The 26,881-nt window shown below is 50.9% G+C and overlaps 1 protein-coding gene across 1 annotated transcript in view; it reads left to right on the top strand.

The window, feature by feature from the left end:
• PCM1 (pericentriolar material 1) overlaps positions 1–26,881 on the top strand; it is an 82,239-nt gene that overhangs the window by 18,994 nt on the left and 36,364 nt on the right. The window contains 16 exon segments of the mRNA XM_078148557.1: positions 541–718; positions 5,169–5,278; positions 5,957–6,173; positions 11,127–11,325; positions 12,207–12,383; positions 12,854–13,011; positions 13,418–13,650; positions 14,153–14,304; positions 14,398–14,527; positions 14,791–14,943; positions 15,692–15,882; positions 18,483–18,677; positions 20,689–20,908; positions 20,983–21,128; positions 21,764–21,954; positions 26,375–26,549. Of these exon segments, the coding sequence (XP_078004683.1) occupies positions 541–718; positions 5,169–5,278; positions 5,957–6,173; positions 11,127–11,325; positions 12,207–12,383; positions 12,854–13,011; positions 13,418–13,650; positions 14,153–14,304; positions 14,398–14,527; positions 14,791–14,943; positions 15,692–15,882; positions 18,483–18,677; positions 20,689–20,908; positions 20,983–21,128; positions 21,764–21,954; positions 26,375–26,549 (2,825 nt within the window).

The raw sequence follows: 26,881 nt of genomic DNA on the forward strand, positions 1-26,881 counted from the left end.
GGAACATTGCACATTTCTGAGCTATTTCCATAATCTAAGAGTATCTACCATATTAATAAGATGAAATTAATAACTGAAGTTTCATATAATTGAGTTAAAACTTTACCATATAAAAGTATCAAGTCAGTCCTTCCTGTCTTTGGTTAGTAGTGCCAGGAGTATTTCTGAAGGGTTTGGGGAGGTTTTCTTTTTGGTGCCAACTGTAGAGAAGGTGTCCTAATGTGGCTTGTCTGAAAGACATGGTGCTGGGGTACTGCCCAAATGTGTGCTTTTGTGGTCCTTCTCTAATTCCATATGCCCTCTCTCTGTTCCCCTGAATGTGTCTTCTCCCTCTTCCTTGTCTCCTTCCTGTGTTCACTGCCTTCATAGAGAGTGCTCTGTTTCTGGAGCCATTCAGATCTTACGCTCTTACTCCAGACTATGAAAAGCTTGTTCTGAGGGGTTTATCTTTTACTAGTGTAAAGATGTAGTTGTGTGTCTGGGGGTGCAGTCGAACACTTGGACAACTCGGAATTAAGCATGGATTGATTTATTCCTCAGGCCAGAGATCCTCAGCAGCAGCCCAGGGAAGAGCTGGAGAGCTTGAAGAAACAACATGATTTGTTAAAAAGAATGTTACAGCAGCAGGAGGAGTTGAGAGCTTTACAAGGAAGGCAGGCAGCTCTCCTGGCTCTGCAGCACAAGGCTGAGCAAGCCATCTCTGTAATGGATGATTCTGGTAAGCCAGGGAGAAGGGGGAGAACCAAAATGTTGGAGGTTGGCCCCCAGTACTGGGCTCCTGATCTTAGGGTTGAGTCAGAGACCTGTGCAGCCAGAAAAGGTGTCCCTAGCAGCTCCTGGACCGTGCGGCTCAGGCTGGGCCTGGGTTTGTGCACCCTGTTGTGGGGCTAGGATCCTCAGTGCTCCCACTCCCAGCTTGTATACTCAGCACTTGTCCACAGCTGAGGTAGATCACAAGTTCCGTGGCACTGAACAAAGTGGCCGTGGTCTCTGATGCCACGGGTGTATCCTCAGGTATTAGGTCACAATATCAAGCAGTTCAATCAGAAAAATCAGATTCTTCTCATTTTTTATAGCACCTCCCCTGTTCAATATTAAATTAAGGATGGTTATGTATTTCTGATTCCTTTCTCTTTGACAAAGGGCTTGCATCTAGGTGGTGCGTGTCAGTGGAGAGAAGGAGGTATGTTGTACAAAGGTAGAAACGACAGGATTTGGCAGCCAGTCAGATTTAGGAGGAATCGGGGGGGACACCCAAGTTGTGAGCCTGGGAGACTAGGAGGAGACTGTTGTCTTCTACAGTGATAGGGAAGGGGTCGGGGAGAAGTGTTTAGGGGGAAAGAGAATGATCTCTGTTTTGAACATGTTGAGTTTGAAGTGTCTACCATACACCCAGTTGGAGATGTTTAATGGGTGGTTGGAGAGCTGGAGATCTTCTGAGAGGTTAAGACAATGTAAGTACATTGAGGACAATCTTGGGAGCTGACGAGATCCCCAAGTAAAGCAGTGTGGAGGGAGAAGAGAAGAGGGCCCTGGGCAAAGCCCTGAGGGACGCCTACGGTTAGGGAGCAAGATGTGGAGGAGGCTCCAGCAAAGGAGACAGGGAAGGAGTGGTCAGAGAGGTGGGAGGAGAACCAGGAGAGAGGCTTGCGTCCTGAAAACTGAGAGAGGAGAGAGGGATCACCAAGGAGCAGGAGGACCAAGAAGAGGCCACTGGCTTTGGTAACGAAGAGACTGCTTGTCACTGTGGTGAGAATGGACTCGGTGGAGAGAGAGAGAGCAGAGGCGGAAGGCTCAAGTGAGGATTTTGGAGAAGGTGTAGACATGGGCATGTTTGTAGACAACAGAGAAGGAGCCAGGGCACAGGCAGAGTTGGGAGATGACCAAACGCATGGACAAGTCAGTGAGCCTCCGTTGACTTCCGTGGGACCAAGCGATCTCTGGGGTCCTCTTCATTTCCTGATTCCGTGATTGTACAGTGTCAGAGAGTAGAAAGTAAGTTTAAAGAAGCTTGTCTCTGATTTTAAAAGTAAAGTGAAATCATGAAATGTGCAGTGTATTTTACTGTGGATTTTTTATATCATAAAGAGTTGTGGCATAGATTTAAAATCAAATTCTCTGTGTCTCTTAGAAATATCTTGGAGGAAACTTGTGAATAAAAAACGTAATTATATGTTGTTATTGTTAATAAGGATAGAAATAATAAGGTTTAGAAAACCCTTTCCTTCCATCCCCATCTCTTCAGTGTCAGTGTTCTCTCCCTCCTTGCCAATCACCACCCGGGTGGGGGGCTCTCCCTTTTTAGACTTTCCACAGAGGTTCAGCCCTCCAGTTGATATGGCTTCCACGTGCTGCTGCAGCCTGAGTGCCTAACCCTGAATGTGTGCCACTCCCTGCTTCGACTCCAGGGCAGGCCCAACTCCTTTGCTGATCAGACGTATCCTCAGCACTAACCTTCAGCCGTTAGATCATCATTGGCAGAAGGCTGCTATAGCCTATCGAACCTGTTGTACACAGCTTTTTTTTTTTTTATGCCTTTGGGTCATCTGTAGCATGGATTCTGCAGAGACTAAGGCTGTGAATCATGAAACAACTCCTCAAAGCCTCATCAGAAACACTATGTTGAAGTGACGGGTTCAGGAGAAGGGAGCGGCACGCCTGAGAGGGGTGCCTTGGGATCCTCAGATGCAGCCCAAATGTCTGGCTGGAGCCTCAGTCCCAAGAAGCCCTTTTCCATTGGGACCTGCCCAAGACTCTAGAAGTAACAGGGTCAAGCTCAAACCAAGACGGCCCCTGTGGACTGCATATGAACTTAGGAAGACACGTATTCTATCTGTGTTCTATTGTATTTTTAGTTGTTAAACAATTCTCCATTCCTTTTTAATCTCTTTGGGGGCGCTCTGAGGCCCTGTTCTAGAACAGTGAGTGGGATGGCATGGAGCAAGGCTGTTTGTCCCCGCCGGTGCCTGGAGCCTTGTCAATCAAGCCTTGTCAATCATCTGGCTATGGAGGAATGTCATGTGACCTTGATGGTATAGGAGAGACTCCTTGCTGAGGAGACTGGCCTGCCTCTGAGGTGCCCAGGGAGGAGCCTTTTCTTTTCGTATGTCACTCGGCCCCTTTCAGCCAGTCTTTTGGCTGTAAAGATTTGGACCATTTCCTGGTTCAAGAGCCTCTGATGTGCTGGGTTCTGGGAAGGAGAAAGCGGGCTCTCCCTCAAGGCACTTCTGTGGTGCTTAGGGAAACTGTCTATACATAGAGGATGAAACACAAACTGCTTTGGGGAGGGTGAGTGCACTGACGAGCAGAACCAGGAAAGGTTTCTGCCATGAGCCAAGCCTTCAAGGAAGAGGCAGACGCGAGTGGGATGTGAATTGCAGGTGTTGGCCTGGAGACAGATGGGAGAAACATGTTGGGGGACGTGGCTGCAAGTCAGTTTGGCAGAACTAGGGTGTTGAGAAGGCGCATAGCATGAAGTCTACAAAGGAAAGCTGAAGCCAAGACAGCGATGTGTCCAGGGGAAGCATTTATGGTTGTTTCTAGAGGCATGAGGGGCCCTCAAGATTCCTAAGCAGCAGAATGGCCTGGGGAGACCTTTCCTCTCAGGGTGATTTTTGTGGGTGTGGGAAAGGAAGCAGGGGGACCACCCTCCAGAAGGTGAGAAGCGTGTGAACTAAGGAAGGACCTGTGTGAGATTATGGTGTGGGTGTGGAAGCGAGAAGACCTGGCATCAGATTGAATGTTGGAGCACAGGTAGAGGGAAGATTGGGTCGGGCATGACTCTAGGATTGCAAACCTGGGCGACTAGAAGAATGGCAGCCTCACTGACAGAAGTTCTGAGTTGGGGAGGATTTAAAAGGGAAGGCATGCAGATGCAGTGGGATGTCTGGGAAAAAATTCTGGCAGGCACTTGATCACTGCCTCCTGCTTGGTCCTCTGCTCCAAGTCTCCCCTCTTTGATCCGTCTCCCACCCAGCTGCTGTAGTGATTTTCCTCTAGTATGTGTCCAGTACGTCACTCCCTGTTCAGTAAGCCACAGTGGCTTCCTGTTGCCAGCCCCTCTCTGCAGCCTGTGGGGACTTGACTCTGCCGTCCAGCTACCCTGGCCTTCTTGGTGCATGCCATGAAGCATGCTGTCCCTGGGCCGTGTCACAGGCCAAGCCCAGGTGTGGAAACCCTGATCAGGATGGCTTTTGAAGGGAACAGGGAAGAAAAGGCTACTCACTAGCTTCCATTGTAAAACTCACACTTGCATAGCACTCAGCCAAGGGCACCGGGCGCTGGGGGAGAGCCTCAGTCTGGACAATAAAGGGATTGCTCTGCTGGAGCGAATGCCCAGTTTGTAGTGGACTGCCCCCACAGGTTTCCATTTTGTCAGTCAGGAAGCATTTCCTTCGTGCCAACCATGTGCCCGGCACCCTGCTGAGTGCAGGGTTACAAAGACAAAGAACTGTGTCTCTTACAATCCAGTGGGGGAAGACGGCATACGAAAGGAAGCTCAAAGCAGGGATGGGGGCGTGGGAGAGAAGTCAGAGGGATGCAGCCGGCTGGGCCTGGGCCTGCATCTTGAGGGGGCTTTGGGCTTCCTTGCCCACCCAGCTGCACCCAGACTGAGAGTCGCGGGAAAGGCCTCTGGCACCCCTCCACTTTGTATCCCCCCCAGCCCCAGCAGTGCATTCTATGGTGTCTGACTGATTGTTGGTCCGATGTCTGAAAGGCAGCATTGTGGCTCGGAGATGCCGTCATGCCCAGCAACAGCAGGAGTCACGTGCCGGAAGCTGCTCTTTGGGCATGAGCTCCTGCTGCATACCTGGCACTGTGCTAGGGTCTGGGCGTCCAGCTCTGGTAGAGTAGAAAGAGGGCTGAGCGATGGGCTCAGCTCTGCCACAGCCCGACAGTCACTTCCACAACCCCATCATCATTTTGCTCGTCTGTAAAATGGGAATAGTTACCGTTGTACCATCTCCCAGTTGTAGATGGAGTGAGATCACTGAGTTAGTGCATCGTGTACACACCAGCTCTGCTGGTGTTTTTGAACAGTCATACTGTGAGTCTTGGAAGGCCAGGAAGGGCACCCCAGGGGCCTGGGAGGAGGGAGGGGCTCTTACTACAATATTCTTCCTCCTGTGGTCATGGGAACAAAATGAGCTTTGTTGTTTGCTTTCTAGTTGTAACGGAAACCACGGGTAGCATATCTGGCATCAGTATAACATCGGAGCTCAATGAAGAGCTGAATGACTTGATCCAGCGTTTTCATAATCAGCTGCACGACTCCCAGGTACCCTTTTATCTCACACAGCGCAAGTTATGCGGAAATCTGCCTTCCTCAGAAGAACATTCCTTTGATGTTAAGGATAAGAATAATTGACTTCCCTTTGTGCCCCTGTGTTTGAGGGTTTGTGTTGGTGGGGGGAGGGGGGTTAAATAATCGTGACTTGTCCCTGAATATCCCTGCATGCCATTTGGGGAGAATTTTAAGTCAGACTTTATAAAGATCTTTAAGAGAAAGTGTGTGCACGACTTGAGCCTGTTTAGGGGAAGTGGTGAAGGTGATTCTTGGCAGGTAGGAACAGATGAGGGTGTCCCGGTGCTGGTGTGATGGTGGAGAAAGGACGTCGAGTCTTCAGCCCCTGCTCTGGGTAGCCGAGTGCTTCGGCTGCCCAGGGCTGGGCATTCCCGCCGTGAATACAGGAAGGTTTCAACGTGTCCAGTGCCTGGGTTGTAGTGGGGGTGTCATTCCACTTAGTGGTAGCATTTGGCTCCCTCACAAGGTTCGCTTGACTGAGGCTACTAGTCCTCTCGGGGGGGGGGGGGGACTAGTGATCTGTAGGTTTATGTGGAGGAAAACAAGCAAGCCAGAACATAACCTTCTTTTATTCAGAGTAATTTAATGCTTGTTATAACACATAAACGTGTATCTGAATAAGGATGCATGTATGTTATTTTCCTCTTTAAGGCCCCAGCTGTTCCAGATAATAGGAGACAAGCAGAAAGCCTTTCATTAACCAGGGAGGTTTCCCAAAGCAGGAATTCATCTGTCTCAGAACAGCTGTCTGATGAAAAAGTTCAACTTTTTACCAAAATGCGAGTGTTACAAGAAAAGAAACAGAAAATGGACAAACTGCTTGGGGAACTTCACACACTGCGTGATCAGCACCTCAATAACTCTGCTTGTAAGTACATCTGAGTCAGCCCCAGGGGCCTGACAGGACGAGGAGGCTTGGTCCCTGGCTGTCTTCAGGGGCTGCCAGGGTCGGGGGGAGGGACAGGATGTTGTCCCTAGCCCAAGGAATAGCTGTGTAGAAAAGTCTGCTGGACCTGAAGTCTACCCAGTCAGGTATTCATTTCTTTATTTGTTTAATTTTGGATTCTGTTTGATTTTGAGTCGTCTGTTGTCCCCGTCTCGCCGACCCCCCATTGCGAAGACAAGAAGTACAAAACCCATTATAAATGTGAAGTCATGCAAAACAAATTTCTCCGTGCAGTTAGCCATGTTTTTTTCCCCCTCCCACCTCCCCCCCAAAAAAAGAAAAAGAGAAAACAATCTGATTCATTCTGTTCTCTGAGTTCATCATTTCTCTTTCTGGAGATGGATAGTAATATTTTTGTCATGAGTGTTTTGGAATTGCCTTAGATTCGTGTTTTGATCAGGGTAGCCAAGTCGTGTGCAGTTGATATTGTACAAGATTGTTACTGTGTATGAGGTTTCCTGGTTCTGCTCATTTCAACTTTGCATCAGTTCATATAGGTCTTCCCAGGAAACCATCCTCCTTCTCAGTTCTTTTTTTTTTTAATTTATTTTTAATTTACATACTGAAACTTAAATGTACAATAAGAAAAGAAAAAGAAACATAATATAAACCTGCATATTAAAACTTAAATACAAAATAAGAGAAAAAGCATTGCCATGTGCACAGCAGAACGTAAGAGAGGATGCAAAATAGACCACAATAAATTTCCAGTTCAAGAAAGCCTCTATAATAAATACTGCACATTGTGTTCAGAGCTGCCAGCTTCTCTTTGCTTCCTTGTCATTTTTTTTTGTTCTCCGCTGTGCGTTTTTTACTTTGTTCTTTTTTCCGCCTTCCTCTCCCCACTCCCCCAAGAAGGCTACAATTAAGTGTAGATACATTTTCATATATATATATATGTATATACATACACATACATATACACACACAAACATATATACATGCTTATGCACATGCATACACTTACAGACACCTTTACTTAGATATCTGTAAACATAGTCATATATAGACATAGGCATTCATTTGCATCTATGTAGGACTGTACTGTACTGTTTCTCTGAGGGTAGATAACACCTTCCTTCATAAGCCCAAGTCTTCCCATATTTTTCTGAGCCCACCAACTCATCATTCCATACAACACAGCAATCTTCCAACCATATATGGTCTAGTTATTTTAAATAGTCCAAAATGCTATTGATTAATATGACTAACATATACTATAGTTTCCCTGTTCTTCTTTTTTGATTAAATCTATTTGAGATTTAATTTTGGGATCATGATTACTACTGCAGCTTTTTTCCTGAATAAATTCTTTTTTATTCTTTTTTTTTTTTTTTTGGTGAGGTGATCGGGGTTAAGTGACTTGCCCAGGGTCACACAGCTAGTAAATGTCAAGTGTTTGGTCTGAGGCTGGATTTGAACTCAGGTTCTCCTGACTTCAGGGCCCATGCTCTATCCACTGCACTGTCTACCTGCCCTGCTGAATAAATTCTACTCATGATCTTTATTTTATGTTTGTGTGTCTCTTATTTCCTATCCCTCCTGACTCTTCTACTTTACTTCTACCCCTTACCTTGCCCTCCTGTTACTTAACCTACCCCCCTCCAAAGATCCCTTCCTTATCCTTTTTCTGTTAATCTAAACACCCTTCTCTACCCCCCCCTTATCCTATTCCCTCACCTTCTTATTTATACATTTAGAAGACTCTTATACCGTTCTAAATGTAAATATTGTTCTCTTTTTAACCCAGATGTGATGTGAGTAGGGTTCCCTCTAAAAATCCCTCCCTATCCCCTTAGCTTTTTATTTCTTTCTGAATTTAGAAGACTTATACTGTGTATCAGAATTATTTTTTTTTTTTACTTTTTGGCTTTTTGGTGAGGCATTCAGGATTAAGTGACTTGCCCGGTGTCACGCAGCTAGTGAGTGTCAAGTGTCTGAGGTCAGATTTGAACTCAGGTCTTCCTGACTCCAAGGCTAAAGCTCTATCTACTGTGCCACCTAGCTGCCCCTAAGATCTTTTTTTTTATTGTAGCTTTCGGGTAGTTCGATTACTCTTATGTTTTCTCTTCTTGATCTGATCTCCAGGTCCATTGTTTTTCTTATGAGATGTTTCACATTTTCTTCAGTTCTTTCATTTTTTATGTTTTGTTTTATTATTTCTTGGTCTCTTATAACTTCACTGGCTTCCTTTTATCCAGTTCTGATTTTCAAGGAGTCATTTTCTTCCTTGAAGATTCTGGATCTCCTTTTCCAGTTGGCTGACTTTCTTTTCATAATCTTGTTTTTCTTGGCTTGTTCCTTTTTTTTTTTCTTAGTCTCTCTCATTTGATTTTTAAAGTCTTTTTAAAGTTCTTTTATGAATTCTTTTTAGACAAGTGACCATTTAACATTGGGGTAGGAGAGGCTTTTTTTGCTTCAGTATACCTCTTCTGAAGATGAACCCCGCTCTTCTCTATTCCCATAATAACTTTCTATGGTTAGGTTCCTTCTCTTTTGGCTGCTCATTTTTTTAAGTTTGTTATTTATAATCACCTCTAGTCCTGGGGTATGGGGGTTGGTGCCTCTGGCCTCAGATCTTCCTTCAGTTCTCTTCTCTGGCCTGGAACTGAAACCAAGAACTCTGCCCTCCTGTAGGTGCCCACAGCCAGCGGCATCCCCCCCACTGCTTCTGCACTCACCGGCATGTGCTGGTTCCTTCTCACCCAGGAGCTGGTATCCTTTATCAGCAGAGGTTTCCTCAATCTTCCCCCACACAGACACCTGACTGCCACACTGCCCAGGAGGTGAAAGTTCCAGTGGCTGGGGCTGAGGCAGCCTTCCAAGCCAGCTGGCCCCAGCAGCACTAACCTGGAGGTGTTCACACTTCACAGGGACCAAACCTGGGTCCTTGGATTGGATTTTTCTTCATATCTTCTCCGGTTGTCTATTCTGCTTCAACTCTTGGTTATTTACTGCTCTACGTTTGCCCTGACATGCTGTTTTATCTTGTTTGTGGTGGAAATCTGGAGAGCTTGGAATTTTCTGAACCACTCTGCCATCTTTCCCTTATCATTTCTTATGGCACAGTAGTATTCCTCCACAATCATGTACCATCACTTGTTCAGCTACCCCCTCTCTCTCACCACAAAGAGAACTGCTATAACTATTTTGGTACAAATGGGTCCTTTCTCTTTTTTCTTTTTTGATCTCTGTGTAATGCAGACCTAGTAGTGGTATTGCTGAGTCAAAGGGTATGCACAGTTTTATAGTTCCACAGTGCTCTCCAGAATGGTTGGACTGGTTGACAATTCCACACGTAGTGCAGTAGACATGTATGAAGTTCCTACTCTGTACCAAATACCATGTTCCTCCTGACTTTTTCACTACCAAACTCTGACCTTCAGAAAGTTCTTTTGCCTCTCAGGATCTTTGCATTTGGATAAATAAAATGGCCATGGAACAGGATGGGTAATAGCATCGCACATTCCTTTTCCACAATGGATGGATGGATGGATGGATGGATGGATAGATGGATGGGTGGGTGGATGGATGGATGGATGGATGGATGGTGGATGGTGGATGGGTGGATGGTGGATGGGTGGGTGGGTGGAATTACCCCCAAAGGTGAGAGTGATGTTGACTTACAATGCAGATCACTTGGTGCATCTCGTGGTGCCAGAGTTGGGGCTCAGAGGACACAGACCTAGAGTTGAAGGGCCATCAGGTTCAGCCCTGCCATTTTGTAGATGGAAACTGATGCTCAAAGAGTTAGTGACTCACCCAAGATCACACAGGCAGACCCCTGCGTGGATCCCTGCCAGGATTTGAATCCAGGTTCTCTGGTTCTAGGTTCAGTGCTCTTTGTTCCTTTTACACAAGAGACACAGAGAGGAAAATAAAATGGGCATGAAGTAAGAAGTTAGGTCATATGCTGAAGTTTGGAATTTGGAAAAACTGAGTAAGAGGAAGGTTAATGATACTTAAATTATTTTCTTTACTTTTCCTGAAGAGATAGTGAGATAATTCAGTGGATAGAGTCAAGAAGACCTGAGTTCAAATCCTCTCTTGGGTAGTTAGTCTCAGCCTCAGTTTCCCCATCTATAAAATGAAGGTGTTGGACCTTGTGACTTCTAAGGTCCCTTCCAGCTCTGATCTATGAGTTGTGATGCGTTTCTGAGAGAGTTGGAGAAGAGATCTGCTCCTCTCCAACCTTCCCTGGGCTCACCTTTGGTGCCTTGACTGCACTGTTTGAGAATGGGTATGTGCCATCCCCACCCATATTTTATAGCTACCTTGGCTCTTATTGTTTGCTTATTGTTTTCACCATTGCTGAGAAGTGAAGCTCAATATGGTTGCTATGGGAACATTGAGGCAGCAGAGACTATGGAAGGGGGCCTTGGAATGGGATGTGAACCCACTGGGTCTTTGTGAAGGGCTAGAGTTTGCAGGGATGCCTAAGCCAAAAGAGGACTGTAGGATGTTTCAGTGAAGGGGTGTATGGGTAGGTAGGTTGGTGGATAGATGGATGGATGGGTGGGTGGATGGGTGGATAGATTGATGGATGGATGGGTCAGTGGATAGGTGGATGGATGGGTCAGTGGGTAGATAGATGGGTGATGGGTGGATGATCAGTGGGTGGGGGGTGGATGGATGGATGGATTGATTGGGTGGATGGATGGATGGTTCAGTGGATAGAAGGGTGGATGGATGGATGGGTTAGTGGGTGGGGGGTAGATGGGTGGATAGATGGGTGGGTAGGTAGATGGATGGGTCAGTGGATAGATGGGTGAATGGATGGATGGGTCAGTGGATAGATGGATGGGTGGATGGCTTGGCATCACTGAACATGGTCATACTTTGGCTTCCAATGGATGCCGTTTTTCCTATTTCTAGTTTTGCCCTCACCTTCCCCTCAGAGGAGTGTGGATCAAAGGAGCAGCGGTTCAGCAGCCTCTGCCCCAGTGGGCTTGGTCCCAGCTGCCAACGGAGAGCCCTCCAGTCGTGCCCCCTCATCTGCTTATCCGCCTGATGCGCTGGCTTCTCGGAATGAGAGTGAAACTGAAGAGCACCTGAACCCGACGGAGAAGCTCCAGTAAGGGCATGACACCCTGTGGGGACCTTGCACGGGGTCAGGTTGGGGGGGCACTTGGAAGGTTGTAGGAAAGACATCTGGGAACCAGGGTGTGCAGCTGTTAAAGGTTCCTGGGTGTCGTCGTCATCAAGGGGGAATGCTGTTTGTGCTTCAAGTCCTTCCAGGGAAGTGCAGGCCATGGCGTGGAAGGCGGCGTAGGCACCGGTAGGCTTGCTGCTCGGAATCGCCTCGTCTTACGTTTAGGGATCAGGGCCCCATCGTCGGTCCCTCGGAGCGGGCACTTTACCAAGAGCTGTTTCTGGCAGTGCTGGCTCAGGGCAGGGCGATTTCTGTAGACCATAGGGCAAACAAGCACCTCCTAGAAGTGAAGGCCCAGGAAAGCCTGAGTTGTGTACATTGCCATCATCTCCTGAACCTCCCTGGGCCTGTCTGAGAAGGAGACTGTTCCCCGTGCCATGTGGGGACACTGGTTTCATCACTTTCTAGCTCCAGCTCCACCTACTTAATTGAGATACAGCTGGGGCTGACCCACTTGGACTTTGGGGCTGCTTTGCGGGGCATGTGCTCAGTTCAGGACGTTGGAAGGAACGGCATGGGTTCATCTGTGGGGATTTTTGTGAAATAAAATGTTTAGATGTGAGGCAGCTAGGTGGAGCAGTGGAGCGAGCACTGGGGTCCAGAAGACCTGGGTTCAGGTCCAGCTTTGCACACTGCATAACCGTGTGGCCCTGAGCAAGCCACTTGACCGCTGTCTGCCTCAGTTTCCTCATCTGTGATTATAGTGAGATTATTCAGATGAGATGACACATTTAAATCACTCAGTGAATCTTGAAGCTTTCTCTCAGTTGGTTATATGGAGCCTGGTGATCTCTGTCCTGCAGAAAATTGAATGAAGTTCGGAAGAGACTGAATGAATTGAGGGAATTAGTTCATTATTATGAACAGACGTCAGATATGATGACCGATGCTGTGAATGAGAACACCAGAGATGAAGACGAGACGGAAGAATCTGAATACGACTCGGACCACGAGAACCCTGGGCCCATCACCAACATCCGGTGAGAAGGAGGATTCCGCGTCCTCTCTCCCCCAACCTGCGCATTTCTCGTGGGCTAGGGTCTCTGTAAGTCAGGCTTTGGGAAGGACCTGGGGAGCTCCAGCACCTCCTGGGCGTCGAGGAGTCTGAGCACCCGGCAGTCAGTGAGTAAAGGCACTGATGTGCTCCCTGGGTGCCAGGCCCTGGGCTCTGCCCTCTGTGGGCTTCGCCTCGGAGCGGGCAGGGCAGCCCTGGCATGTGCTGGTGGAGCCCAGGCGTGGGGCTTGGCTTTCCCCTTCCTCCGTAGTAGCCAGGTCCTCCTCACTGACGCTGCAGCCCTCCCAGAGGAGCCAGAGTGAGAGGGGGTGAGGGTGGGGGGATGAACGTGCCAAGGCGCAGCGGTTCAGGGGTTCATCCAGAGACAGGAGGCTTGGACTTGGCTGAGCAGGAGCCCTAAGAAGGAGCTGCCTCAGCGACTCTGGCTCCCTTTAGGAACCCCCAGGGCACTGCAGGTTGGGCCGAAGTGAACAGTAACATGAACGCACAGTGCGTCGTCAACAACAGGGACGGGAGAAGCCTGAACGCCAACTGTGAGATCAACAACAGATCCGCCGCAAACTTGCGCCCCCTGAACGTGTCCTCCTCTCTCGGTAAGCAGGCGCCAGGCACCTGCGCTGCCTTCCCCGGCGCTGGACGAGCGCTCCCTCTGACGTCGCGGGGCTGTGTCTCAGGCTCTCACACACGCACACAGTGCCCCTTGTCTGTAAGAGCACTTGTCACCTCCAGGATCCTGGGCAGAATGCTGTGTTTGACATTTGGAGGCGTCCAGCCTGTCCAGTCTCCTGGAAGTCCCACCTAAACTCTCACCCACCCCTCTTTCTTCCAGCGCCTTCTTCCTCATCATTGTTTCCTGTTTATCTCCTATTTATCACATTAGTATCATCTCAGATTCATTGGTTGTTCTCCCCTCCACTAGATTGTTTGTATCCCCTGGGCCTGAAATACAGTAGGCACTTAATAAATGTTTCTCCACTGACGAATTGATTTTCCATGTAGAGTGCCGATATAACAGAGAGGGAGTACAAGATCTCGGTGGAGGACAGGGGGAGGATGAGGAGGAGGAGGAAGAGGCTGAAGAGGACGGAGGCAGCGAAGCGTCATTATCCACTCACAGAAGCAGCTTGGGGGACGATGCCCCCGAGGACCCTGACTTTGAACAGAAGGTCAGCAGGCTGATGGCTGCTAAGCAGAAGCTGAGACAGTTACAGGATCTGGTCACTATGGTGCAGGTGAGGCCGGAGGGGAAGAGGTGACCCCCGCACGAAGGGTGAGACCCATTCGAGTGGAGGTGGCAGGTGACAAGGGGCTGAGCTTTCGGGCCCTGCTACCTCATGTGTGTCCCGCTCACTATAGACCTTCTCTTCTGCTCCTCCTGAGGTTGGTGAGGAAGCAGTCCACCCTTGAGCTTTCTTTATCTGCTTTGTGATGAAACCTTATCCTACAATGTATGGACCATTCTCAACTCGGGGGCTCGGGCAGCCTGGACACTCTGCAGTTGGAGGGTGCCAGCCAGACTCCTCTCTTGGCTGGGGTCTCGGGTGGTTCGGTGTCTGTTCCCAAATCACTTTCGTCTTCACAATCTTGTCCGAATCCTAGTCGTTGTTTGCCAACTCAGCTCTGTGGGGGCTAAAAGAGTGATCCCAGAAGGCCATTGAGGCTGGGATGGTTGGTGTCTGTGGGTGTCGGGATCCCATTGATGGAGCTGGTGGTTTGGGGTCACTCGTGTCACAGGAGGACAATGGTGAGCCCGGCGCCATCTCAGCCAGCACATCTCACCTGGAGGACTTCTTCCCAGTGGAGGAGCCGGAGGCCAGTCAGCACTCCAATAACGTGAGAGCCAGCAGCAGTAAGGCGCAGGAGGCCGGGCTCAACGACAAGGCGAGGTATGCTCTCTCAGCCATGGGGACTCTGGCTTCGGCTGTGGCCGCCTCTGGTGCCTGGTCAGGGGCACATGTGGCACCTCCCTCTTGTGGCAGAGAGAAGTTCTATGAAGCCAAATTGCAGCAGCAGCAGAAAGAACTCAAACAGCTGCAGGAGGAAAGAAAGATGCTGATTGAGATTCAGGAGAAAATCCAGGCCCTGCAGAAGGCGTGTCCTGACCTCCAGGTAGCTCTGGCCCAGGGCCGCCTCCGCCAGCCGTGGGCAGGTGTCCCGCACCAGGTTCTCTCGAACTGGTGGGGGGGGGTGTCTCAGAGAGACTTAGCCTCAGTGTCCCCATCTGCCCTGTGAAAGGCCTCTGAGATCACTTGTGATCTCGATGCTGAGGACCCCAGTGAGTCGTCGTTCCTTGGCTCCCATTGGGGGTGGGGCAGAACCATGACTTACAATGTTCACCTATGGGAGGCAAACCTGTTTGACTCCCTTTCCAGCTTTCTCCTGCCAATGTGGGTAACTGCTCCTCTAAGAAGCACGTGCAGGCGCTGACCTCCACACCAGCTGTGAATGAGCGTGACAACAGCCCTGCCCACAAAGCAGGCTTTGCAGCAGAAGAACCAGCTGGGGCAGTGGGGGCAGATAACGAGGTAGGTGGGGGTGGAGGGGTATGCGTGGTGCCTCTGCCTCTGCTGTGAGGCTCCTTTCAGGTCTGCTTTGAAAAGTCTCTGGAGAGTCGAGGCTTCACGTCTGCTCAAGCAGCCACATGGCTGACGTGCCCGCCCTCCCTGAGCAAGATGCAGATTTAGATTTAAAAAAGAGAACTCTTGGAAATGTTGAGGTCTCAATTTTTCAGGCTTAATCTGAGTCTAAAAATAATTATCAGTGTGTATCCGAGACACTGTTGGCACCATTTCATAGCAATTTCAAGGTGTTTTTGGTTTCTTTCATCAGATTGTACATATCAAATGGGGAAATTTTCTGAGAGCAGGATTGTCCTGGGTTTGACTTTGTTGTCTGAATTCGTTTTCTAGAGAGCATACAGTCTTTTAGAAAAGTGTGTGGGAAATACTGGTCTGGCATCCGTTTTCATCAGCCTAAGTGAACATCTGCCATGTTTCTCTTCTGATTGAGGTGCCGGCTCGACCTTCATTGTATGCCTTTTGTTTCCATGTCCATGGCATTTATTAAGCGTCTGCTGTGTGCTTGCTGAGCGCTGTGCTGAGCTGAGCCCTCAAAAAGGAAGTTTTATTGGAAGCTGGTGTTTTTAGCCCATACTTCAGCCTTTGAAATGGCTATTTTTAAACGGCAAATCAAGAAGTAGGTGTTGGCAGCGTGTATTTGCCTAAGTGTTTTGTTGGAGCTCACTTTGCTTTCCTTTTTTTTTTTTTTAAACAGCTGTGGTCAGAAATGCGAAGACATGAGATTTTAAGGGAAGAATTACGACAGAGAAGAAAGCAGCTGGAAGCCCTCATGGCTGAGCACCAGCGGAGGCGAGATTTAACGGAGACGGGGTCCACAGCCGCCGTGTCAGTCAGGAGCGATGTCTCTGAGAATCCGTGCACCCCGCGGCAGAGCAGAACGGAGAAGTAAGAACCCCGCCTGAGCCACTTGTTCTGCACCCGGCTCCTCTGGACAGCTGGCCCATCTCAGTGCGCTCTCCCTGCCCTTCCTGGCCATGGGGCCAACTCTGGAACACTCTGGTGCACTGTCTCCTCTCCTACCCCTCTCCTTTCTCTCCTTCTCTCTCTCTCTCTGTCTCTGTCTCTCTCTCACCATCTTCCCCTGAGGCCTGCTGGGTCTCTATAACCCAGCTCCAGAGCTCCATTTCTTGGGCTCTACCTGGTCTGACCTTGGTCTGGTAGAGTGAAGGGAGCAGCCCCGGTCTTGGGTTCAGAAGATGCTGGCCCGAACGCTTCCCTGGGTAGCTTGGGGACCCTGGTCAAGGCGTTTGCGCCTTGGTTTCCTTCACTGCTGAAGTGCAGAGGCCAGCCTCTCTTGGGTGCCACTATCTCGTGCTCCACTGAGCGCTCAGGGGGCCATGGCGCCCTTCTCGTGTCTATCCCATTGGCTCTTTTGCGGTGCTTATATCCTTGCTGCCGCGTCCCAGTCGGGGGAAGCATCGTGCGTGTTGCTCATTCTTCTGTGCCTTCTCGTTGGCCTCAGACGCTGTGTCTGCCCAGAGCCACAGGCTCCCGGTGCCATTCTTTCAAGGCCGGGCCTCGCTTTCTGTTCATCCTGAGCGATTGTCAGGCTGGGGGTGCCACAGTGCACAAAGCACCCGGCCTGGAGTCAGGAAGTCCAGCCTCAGACAGTTCCTAGCTGTGTGACCCTGGGCAGGTCACTTCACTCTATTTGCCTCAGTGTCCTTAGATGTAAAAGAGGGATAAGAAAAGCACCTTGCTCCTAGGGTGTTGTGAGGATACAGTAAGATAATCATGGGAAAGTGTTTAGCACAGTGGCTGACATGCAATAGCTGCTATATAAGTGTGAGCTAGTCCTGGTAATGGTAGTGGTAGTATTCTGCCCAAGCATTAGTAGTTACTATTATCCTTCCCTGGCTCTGTGTCGTCCATACAGCTTTAGAAACATCTACATCTGACTCTTTGGACTCCTCCCCTTCTCCTCTTCCTCTCTGTGCTCACGAGAGCTTGCCTTTGCTGCTGGGCGGGGGTCCTCAGTAGAGTTCTGGGCGGCAGTCTCTCCCATTTCAGCTCTGTGCTGCAGAGAGCAAGGGCCAGGCCAGTGGAGGACGGGCTTTTATCTCCTCCTCGTCAGAGGCTCCTAAAGGAGCATTCTCCCATTGGGCCAGGAGCGTGGCAATCAATAGCTGTAGGCCCAGACGGAGCTGCCTCCCGCAGCGTCAGCACCGACGTTTCCTGTGATGCTCTGGCGGGCTCATGGTCGCCTTCTTCCTTTCATCCACGCATTCTGTACTGTGCTCCAGTGATGCCCTTCCTGGCCTCCCCTTGTCCTGGTGCTCGGCCCACTGAGGCCCCACAGGCCATCTTGCATGGCTTCAGACTTGAACCTGTCTCATCACACCTCAGATCCTACTTGCGGCTGCCGCCAGCACTCCCCTTCCTGAAGGCTGCTCCCCAATGTGTAAAACCTCACAGGACGGTGGTGGGGAGGGGCGCTCCCTGCATCTTAGCCATTGGTACTGGGCATTTGTGTGGAGACGTGATAGGTCACGTCTTTCTGTGACTCTCTTCATCAGCATACAGTTTGCAGCACACAGTGCGGAGAGCTCTGGGCCTGCCTCCAGGTCATTGTGAGATACCCATAAAGTGCTTAGCACAATGTCTGACACATAGTAGGAACTTAATAAATGCTGGTCCCCCTCCCTTCCTAACCTTGGTTAACCTTGGTAAGTGCTGTTTACAGTTGAGGAAACTGAGGCAGGCAGCGCTGAAGGGACTGGTGCAGTGCCCGAGGCTGGACCTGATAATAACAGTAGCGGGCATTTCTAGAGCACATCCTAGTGCCAAGGACTCTAGAGTCTTGGTCTCCTCGGTTCCTCACGTCGGCCCTGAGAGCTGGTGCTGTTGTGACCGGCCCAGAGTGGCGCACAGCTGGTGAGTGCCTACTCTTCCCCGCTCCCAGACCAGCGCTCTGCGCTCTGCGGAGCTCCTTCCTCCCTGTTCTTCATTTGTTCATTTCAGATATTCTCCGTGGTGGTCTGTCTTGGTGGGTCCACCTCCTCCTCAGTTTAAAGCCCTTCCATAGCACATTCATTTGCACCAGCCTTCTGTAGAGGTGGTCCTTCCCTGGCCATGAGCCTGCCTTGACTGCCTGTTCGCTCCCCAGATGCGCCTGCCTCTCCTGATGTGCTTGCCGGTCATGACAGCACCCCCGGAGCTCCTGCGGCCTTCAGCTTCATTCCCATGAGGCGCCAGACGGCCCAGGACCAGTGAGGACAATAACTGTCCTAGAGCCAGAGACTGGAAGTCCAGGTGGCAGCTGGGGCGCCGTTCTTGGCGTGGCTGCCCTTGGCAGCAGCAGACAGGGATGGAGAGCTAGCTGCAGGGAGCTAGGACTGGAGCTGCCAGAGCTGGTCTGGGAAGGCCAGGGGCAGCGCCCCTCCAGCAGTGACAGCATTAGCCATGGCATGTCTGTAACAGGGATTATGGCTGAAGATATTTGGCATGTGGGCAAAATTGACTGTATTTTATGTCATAATCATTAGAACAATGGCAACTTGGGGAGGTTCTACCCAGTGTGCCCTGGATGAAGAAGGCGAAGAAGACGGGTACCTTTCTGACGGAGTCACTCAAGCAGAAGAGGAGGAGGAGGAGGACGCCAGCTCCAATGATGGCTTTGCTGTGTATCCTCCTAATGGCGTGACTCATAATCCCCGTGGGGCCAAGGAGGACAAGGCTAGGTTAGTGTGGGGCCTTTTCTCTGGAGGGGCAGGGCAGAGGAAAGACCGCAGAATGGGGAGTCAGGAAGGCTGGGTGCCTGCCGGGCCTTAGTGGTGCCCTGGGGAGAAGGCGTGTAAGGGCCTGGTCACCAGATCCCCCAGGAGGTGGCAATGCCTGCAGGGAGGCTGGCCCACCGAGCTCATCTGTATCCCACACTCTGCCATCTTGGGGGTGACCTAGATGTGGAGAGTGCTGACGAGTGGTTGGGATGGGGTGAATGGCCCACTTTGGCTTTTGTTTTTGTTTTTCTGTGTGATCCTTGTTTTAAGGAGTAGTACCTGGCTTGGTCTTCCCCCAGGTCTTTACACCCTTGCATTGTCACGTGAAGCTGTGACATTTAGCAGTGTTGTCAGGGTCTCTAGAAGAGGGAAAGTGTGGTTTCCAGTCATTTATCTGAAAACAAAAAACCTTGTTTTCCTTACATTTATTTCAACTTTCAGTGAGTGATACCATTTCTTACTTTTGCTAAAGCACTGTAAAAGGTTGTCAGGTATTTACAGCAGTGGAGGAGCTTTAGGCAGCATCATGTATTGAGATCCTTGTTAGAAGCAAAGGGTCTGACTTAATCAGACAGATGATTGTCCTTCAGGATGGACTGGGGAGGGGTTCATGGTCATCTCCTGCTGTTCTCTTGGGTCCCCCCTACTGGTGGAATGCACCTCCACCTGTCCCGTCATTGCTCACGGGTCTTGTTTGGGAGGCATTAGCTTCTTCAGCCCCTCTTTTGGAAAAGCTTCTTATCCGTAGCTGAAACCATTATCAAAATTAACTGCAGATTCCAGAGTCCCCAGTTCCAAACTTGTGTTCCCCAAATGCCCTTTTATGAATCAGCTGTATAAAATGCTGAATGCGTGTTCCCATAGAATAGGAAGGGGAACTGAACTGTGATTTCAGCGGCACCACAAAGTCTCAGTGAGAAAACTCCCTCTGCCCCAGCAGAGCTCAGTCCCTTCCCTGAGCATTGCCTGGAGTGAGACGGAGGGTGTGGCATGGTCCTGTGGGGGGACACTACCGATCGACGTGATCTGAGATGCTGTTTATTTTACGATGTTTACTTTGTTCCGTTACATTTGTCCTAATTACATGTCCACACAGTTGGGGCATATTGGCCCTCCAGAGTTGACCCCCATGGCCCAGAGCAGTGAGTGTTTAAAGCCGTGTCTTCTTCCCGGCTTGAGGTCTCGCTTTCTGTCCATCAGGCCTTGCACCTTCCCTCCTTTCTCAGAGAAAGAATGCTGTCAGTGGGTTTTACCACCCAGCTTGCTTTTCAGAATACTTGTCTGCCCTGGTCCCCAGGGAAAACCATCCCCCAGCCACGGCAGCTACTTAAAAAAGGAATGGAGCACCTCAGGGAACCTTTCCTCTCTGTGGTTCGGAGTTGGGTTTTTAGCACCCTAGTGCACAGGTGAAACAGCGAGGTCAGAGTGGGGAGGGAGAAGACGGACGCACATCGCCCAGGGCTCCTTCTGGCTGTGGCTGGAGAAATCAGCGAGGCCTTTCCCTCCATTGAGATCCCTTTGCTCCATGTCGGCCTTCACAGTACCAGGAGATGTTCCATAAGGATTCTGCAGTATCTCATTCACGTAAAAGTCCTGCCTAGCTGGCTTTTGGCTACATCTCTGTGAAGAATCTCAGAAGCACCATGGCCTCCTTTGTGTTCTGGTTGGTCAGGACTCAGCAGCCCACGAGTTAGAAGGAACGAGCTGCCTGTCGAACGGTGGCACGCACCTCGTGAAGTGACCCCCCACGTGCCACTGGGGCTAGGATGGGGTGGGCCGATGTCTTCACCAGGGCTGAGATCCTGCTCAGTTCTCGGCCTCCCCTCCAGACATGCTTTGTTTAGTCTGCACGCAGTGGAGATGCTGTGGCCGAGCAGATGGCGCTGGCCTCCCAACCTCCCCTGGCTGGCCCCCCGCCTCCCCCTCCCCATGAGGTGGCGCTCAGTGGCCCATGTTATCAATTACCCCTCAGGTGGAAGGCCAGCCGTCCTCTCTCTGCAGATGGAAATTACCGTCCCCTGGCCAAGACGAGGCAGCAGAACATCAGCATGCGGCGGCAGGAGAACCTTCGCTGGGTGTCAGAGCTCTCGTACGTCGAGGAGAAAGAGCAGTGGCAGGAGCAGATCGGCCAGCTCAGGAAGCAGCTGGACTTCAGCGTCAGCATCTGCCAGACTCTGATGCAGGACCAGCAGGTGGGCTGGCGGGATGCAAGTGGGGCGGCGCTGGGTGGCGCTGGTGCACCGCTGACGGGGCCTTTCTGTTCTAGACCCTCTCGTGTCTGCTGCAGACTCTGCTCACGGGACCCTACAGCGTCATGCCCAGTAATGTGGCATCCCCCCAGGTCCATCTGATCATGCACCAGTTAAACCAATGCTATACTCAGTTAACATGGCAGCAGAGTAACGTTCAGAGGTAGGAACCAGCTCAAGTCGCCAGGACAGCGGGGGCTGGGCCCTCCTGCCCCCTGGCTCTGTGAGCCTGGGCAAGGGTGGCCGACTCTGCTGGGCCCTTATAATGCTCCCCTCCATTGCTAGTGAGTCTTTCCTCTCTGTACTTGGGGAGTGACGGGAGCAGGGAGGCTGTTTACTTAGGGCTCTCTAGAGTGCTTTTGGACTTTTTAACCCAGAGAGGTGGGACTCATGACAGCTCATTTTAATTTCTGCCACTAACGGGCTGGGTGACTCTGCGCTAATAAGCCTCAGTCACTAACCTGTGTGGCAGAGACATCATGAGGAAGGTGAGGGACGCCAGGCGTTGCACCAAATGGCTGGTGGCATTGGTGGCTAGTGGTGGGAATCCCATTTCCCCTAGCCTCAGTTTTTAGACTGCTATTCGAGAAAAGAAATGGAGTTGCTTCCCTCTGCTCCAGTGAAGCCAGGGGCAAGGGAGGCCTGGAGGCAGTGGTGTGTCCAGGGCTGCCTTTCCAGTAGAGGCCCCCCCCCGGGATAGACACACATGCCCCCGCCTCCCAGGAGGACTTCCTGTCATTTCTTAGTGTCCCTCTTTCTGGGGCAGTCACAGAAGCAGACTCATCATTTTCTTTGCAGGTTGAGACAGATGCTGAGTGAACTGATGCGCCAGCGTGAGCACCAGCCTGAGAAGGCAGGCAGGAAGGAGCGAGGCAGCAGCGCGCCACCGCCCCCCTCACCGGCTTTGTTCTGTCCCTTCAGCTTCCCTGCCCAGCCCATGAGTCTCTTTAACCTCCCGGGATTTTCCCATTTCTCTTCATTTGCACCAGGTATATTTGTTCTTCTTTTCTTTTTTCTTTTTCTTTTTTTTTTTTTAAAGGCAGTTGGGGTTAAGTGACTTGCCCAGGGTCACACAGCTAGTAAGTGTCTGAGGCCAGGTTTGAACTCGGGTCCTTCTGACTCCAGGGCTGGTGCTCTGTCCACTGTGCCACCTCACTGACCCCTGTACCAGGCATATTCGGAGACCATAAAGGGAGCTCAAACAAATGGCACGCTGTTGAGAATTACGTCTTTACTGACCTGTGAATTTTTTTAAAAGGCCATTGTTAAAGGGGGTTGTATGTTTTCAAAGACTGCTGGTAATGTTTTCACGCTGTCCACAGCAAGGACTTCAATTGTTCTTCTGTTTCCTGGGCTTATTGAACAGCTTAAATCAACTGGGGAGTGCATTTTGTAGGGACTGCTTTTTTTCCGTTGAGGGTTTGGAGGGCCCTGGAGTGTTTGCTCTCCCAAGATGGCACCTCTGATCGCTGTTCTCTTTACCCAGGAGCAGACCTCTTGAAGCCCATGCCTGATGTCTCACTGGGGCAGGGGCCTGCTCTCTGGCAAGGGCCCACTCGGTGCTGGGGGTAACGGCCCCAGCCACGGCCTCCCGGGTCTCTGCTGCCTCTTCTGTCTGGAGGCAGTGCAACCCTGAAGCCAGTCTGTCTGGAGCAGCTGCAGGCTCAGGGTGAGGTCTGGAAGGCCTCGCTTCCCAAGGGGCAGTGAAGCACAAGCCTTGACCAGCCCTCCTCCCCAGCAACATTCTTCTCGCTGTGTCGAGAAGGGCTGTGGAGCCTGCTTCTGGGGAGGAGGAACACTGTCCGCCCCCCCAGCCACCCGAGTAGGAAGAGCCGAGCCCTGGCTCCTTCCGTTGTATCGCACCACCACTCTGCCTTCTGTCTGTCTTTGTACCCACAGCCCTTAGCTCGGTGCCTGCATAGAGGGGCTGCTTCCTCTGTGCTAGCCGACTGACTGGCCGGCAGCATGAGTCCGCTGTGAGACCTGGAGTCCGGTCCTGACGATAGCACGTGTTTGCACCCCCTTGGTGGGGCTTTTGCCCTAATGACGCCAGAGATGGCCTCCTTCAATGTCTGCAGGGCCTGGGGGCAGACGATGTCAACAAGTGGAGTTGGTAGATTCTGCAACTCATTTTTACCATTGGAGTTCTACCCGTGAGAGCCTTGTCTAGGGACCGGTATTGAGAGACCATAGGCTCATTGGAGCAGAGCCCAAATATTAAAATAGCAGCAAGTGTGACGTGGAGATGCCATCAAGGAGCATCCATCAGTTCCGATCACCACTGTTTGCCATGCCAACTTAATGGACATGAAGCACCGCTAGAAGGAGGACGCGGCGCTCGACGTCCTTGCCTGACCGAGGGAGAGTCTTTGTGCCGTTTGAAAAGTGCCACAGAGGGGGACGGTGGAAGATTCTGAGTACTTTCCCCTGACAGACTTGCAAAGAGTAGCGGAGGGTGAGACCCAAATAACCACCTGCGTTCCAAGGGAATTTGTAGAGGCGACTGGAGGTAGAGCCCCTGCTCACCGTGTTTCCCTGGGTCTAAGATGTCCGGGGTGTGACCCTTTCCTCTGATGAGGCAGAAGCCATCAGAGCCGACCGGCCATTGCTCATGCTGCTGAGGAAAGGGATGTAAAATAAGACCAGCTCCACCTATTCCACTGCTCCAAGGAGAGCAGAGGAGACTTGCTGTTGATGTGCTCTTGGCCTGTGCCAAGAATCTCCTGACGCTTTTGGGATATTTGGCGAGTTGTTCCCTTGCTGCCCTTGTGACGGCCTTGCCTCTAGCACAGGTCATCTCTGTGAACACCTGTGGATTCCCCTGACCGTGCTAGAGTCTCCTGCGCTACACTGGTAATGCCTCTTCTGTGAGGGGTTGGGGGGTCAGGAGTCAAGGACGGGGCCCTGCTGCCGTTGATAGCGAGAGTCCTTGCAGAGCTTTTCCTAGTTTGTCGTCGTCATTTTCCACCTTCTGTTTCATCACTGAATGCCTCGGGATGATATGGCTGCTTAGACCTCTTCTCAAGCTCCCTGTTAACGTGGGTTTTCCTTCCTTCCTCCTCTTTGTTGTATGAGTCGGGCTGGCTCGTGGTCTTGCATCCTCCTTCTCTGTAAGGTTGTACAAGCCTGTTGATAGTCTAACTCAGGGTTTCCTTTGGGGCCCTCCTCTCGCTCTCTTTGGCAAATAGACTTGGGGTTTGCTGACTGGGCTTTTTCATCTCTTGGCCTCTTTCTCATGGCGACAGATTGGCTTCGGCTGAACTGCTGTTTCAGAATGGTTATAATCTGTATTTGTGTCCTTCTGTTCGTCCAAAGGAGCTGGTACAGACAGCTCAGGAGGGAACTGGTGCTTGATTCTTGGGGTGTCTTTTCCCTGTTTTTATTCTCATTTTGTGCAGATTTTTATCTGTGCCCTGACAAGCCAGTGGTTGGATTTAGGAAGGACTTCCGCATCACAAATAAGTTCCTCTTTGTTTCCAGTGTGATCGCTTTCAGCTTTTGTGGTCTTGTTTGGGGCTGGACATATTTGGTGCCTTCCACTTCTGTTCTTGAAGAAGTGATTTCTGATATACAGGTGTCATGCATTATTCTTGATCCAGTTGCTCTCCTCTTCCCAACTTGGTATTGAAGACATCAATGATGGATTTCCTTTGGAGGGTCTTAGCAGGTTCTCTGTAGAATAACACTCTAGTCTCCGCAGCAGATGGTGGGGCTTCAGCTGCAGCTGTGTGTGGTGCTCTTTTGTGCAGATCACTCATGACGATCCCTCTTATACAAGCTGGATAAGTGGCCTGTATCCCAGCGATTTCCTCTTGCCTTGGGATATAACATGAGATCAGCTTCTCCAATTCCTTTATGCATTTTCCCAGAGAGAATCTGGGATCCTTTGTTCTGTTTCACTGCAACCTGCTCTTACCTTCTGGCTTCTGTCATGGCAAGAATGGGTCCAAGATCGATAGCAGTCAGGACCTCCTGTCCCATGTCCACTTGTCAGCCACTGTGGGCCTCGATCTCACACTTAGGTTACCAACTGCAAAGGTAACCTCTATCAGAGCCCTCTGTGCACCCTTTCTGCTAGTCTGCCCCATCCTTGCACAATCAGAAGGGAGCCGGGGAGGAGTCGGGGCCATTGTGTGTTTTTGTTGACTAGGCCGTGGCCCACGAGATCTGCTAGTCCGAGTGGCCGGCTTAGAAGCCCCTGGGCACCAGTCGCTTATCACGTGCCTGGCGTGTAGCAGGTCTCTCCCTGTCAGAGAGCTTCCATTCTGATGGCCAGAGTAGGGGTTGGGCTCGTGGGTTACCACAGCCTCCTGGTCCCTGGGGCATCTTCTCCGTAGCTTGGTGGGTCCTCGGGTGGATGCAGCTTGGAAGAAGCACTGAGGTGGTACGCGTGGGAAAAGAGCTTTATTGGGGCCCACGGTCATTTGGGCGGTCAACAAGCATTGATACGTGCTTCTCATCCTGGCACTAGAGCTTACCAGATGTCTGGCCTTCTCTGGGCCTCGGTGACCTACTTGTAAAATGAGGGTCATTTCTGGCTCTGACTCTGGGGTCCTGTATCCTGAGTGAGCTAGCCTTGAAGAAGCCCTGAGGAGCGACAGATGGGAGAAACATCAACTCTCTGCTGGCATGTTTAGAGGGCTCTCTCATCATCCATGGCAGTTTTAGGGCACAGAACCGCATTTGCTAGGAAAATTAGAAATGGCTTTTAAGGCTGTGGAGCTAGAATGCCCAGCCCCTGCTGGAGCCCGCACAGTTTTGAGAGCATCAAAGTGTCGATTTTCAGTACATTTGAGAGTGGAAAAAATGACACGCCGGTAGTGGCAGGTGGTGCCGCAGACACTGGGAACTGCCCAGCCCCGGGCCTGTTTTCTCAGTTCTGTGCAGCCTCACCCTTACCCAGGCAGATCAGTCACCAGGTTGGATTTGAGCTCTGCATTCGTTCCGCGAATCCATCATGCCTCACGTATCTGCCCTCGGCAGCTTCCCCATCGTTCACAAGATCCCTCTGGAGGCTGCAGACCTCCTCCACAAGGTCTGTCATCCCTGAGAAGACAGCAGCCTTGCCCCAAACTAAACGGACAAAGAGTTCCTCTCCTGCAGCCACTCAATCGCGTGCCACCGGTCGCACAGGCAGGCGGCCATGACTCCTGGGGTAGCCATGGAAGGTCAACCAGTGTGGATGGGGAGAAGGGGTGGTGAGGGAGGGCCTCCGCCCTTCCTAGGACCGCGTGGGCATGGACAGTGTTGCCAGGTGAGGTCCTGGGCCTCAGAGCCGTTCCTGAAGTGAGTGGCCCTGAGTGTAAAAAGCTGTGTAGAAGGTTTCATTGTTGCGGGCTTGAAATGCCCTCATTGTAGAAATTGCATTCGTTAGTATGCGTTGTTACATCTGTGACTTTACTCTGACAGGTATGAATTTCAACCCTTTGTTTTCATCTAACTTTGGAGATTTGGCACAAAACATCCCTCCACCCGGTGAGCAGCAGCCACAACCAACAGATCAGAATATGCCAGGGAAAACTGAGTATGTGGCATTTCCAAAACCCTTCGAGAGCAGTTCCTCCACTGGAGCCGAGAACCAAAGGTATTCTATTCACAGAGAAGGTGGGGGGGAGCAAGGTGTTTGTATGTGTGGGCACACGTGTGTGCGTGCACACGCACCCTTTGACCCTTTGATACATCAGTGTACACTTTGAAAGTGTAATTGTGAAGGATATTCACAGGATAGCCAAGAAGGGGAGCTGTCAGGCCATACACCTGCTGTTGGCCACAGGGACTGCCCTGAGGGCCTTTGATCAGCTGGTTGAAGGCTTGGCTCTAGGATGGCCACAGTCTGAGTGGCCTTCTGGCCTAGGATCCCCCTGAGATGCTGCTGGCCTTAGCCCATTGGTGTGCACACACACACCCTTTCCCCCC

This window comes from Phascolarctos cinereus, unplaced genomic scaffold (genome assembly GCF_003287225.1).
Source record: "Phascolarctos cinereus isolate Bilbo 61053 unplaced genomic scaffold, phaCin_HiC Scaffold_9;HRSCAF=440, whole genome shotgun sequence".
NCBI classification, from domain to species: Eukaryota; Metazoa; Chordata; class Mammalia; order Diprotodontia; family Phascolarctidae; genus Phascolarctos; species Phascolarctos cinereus.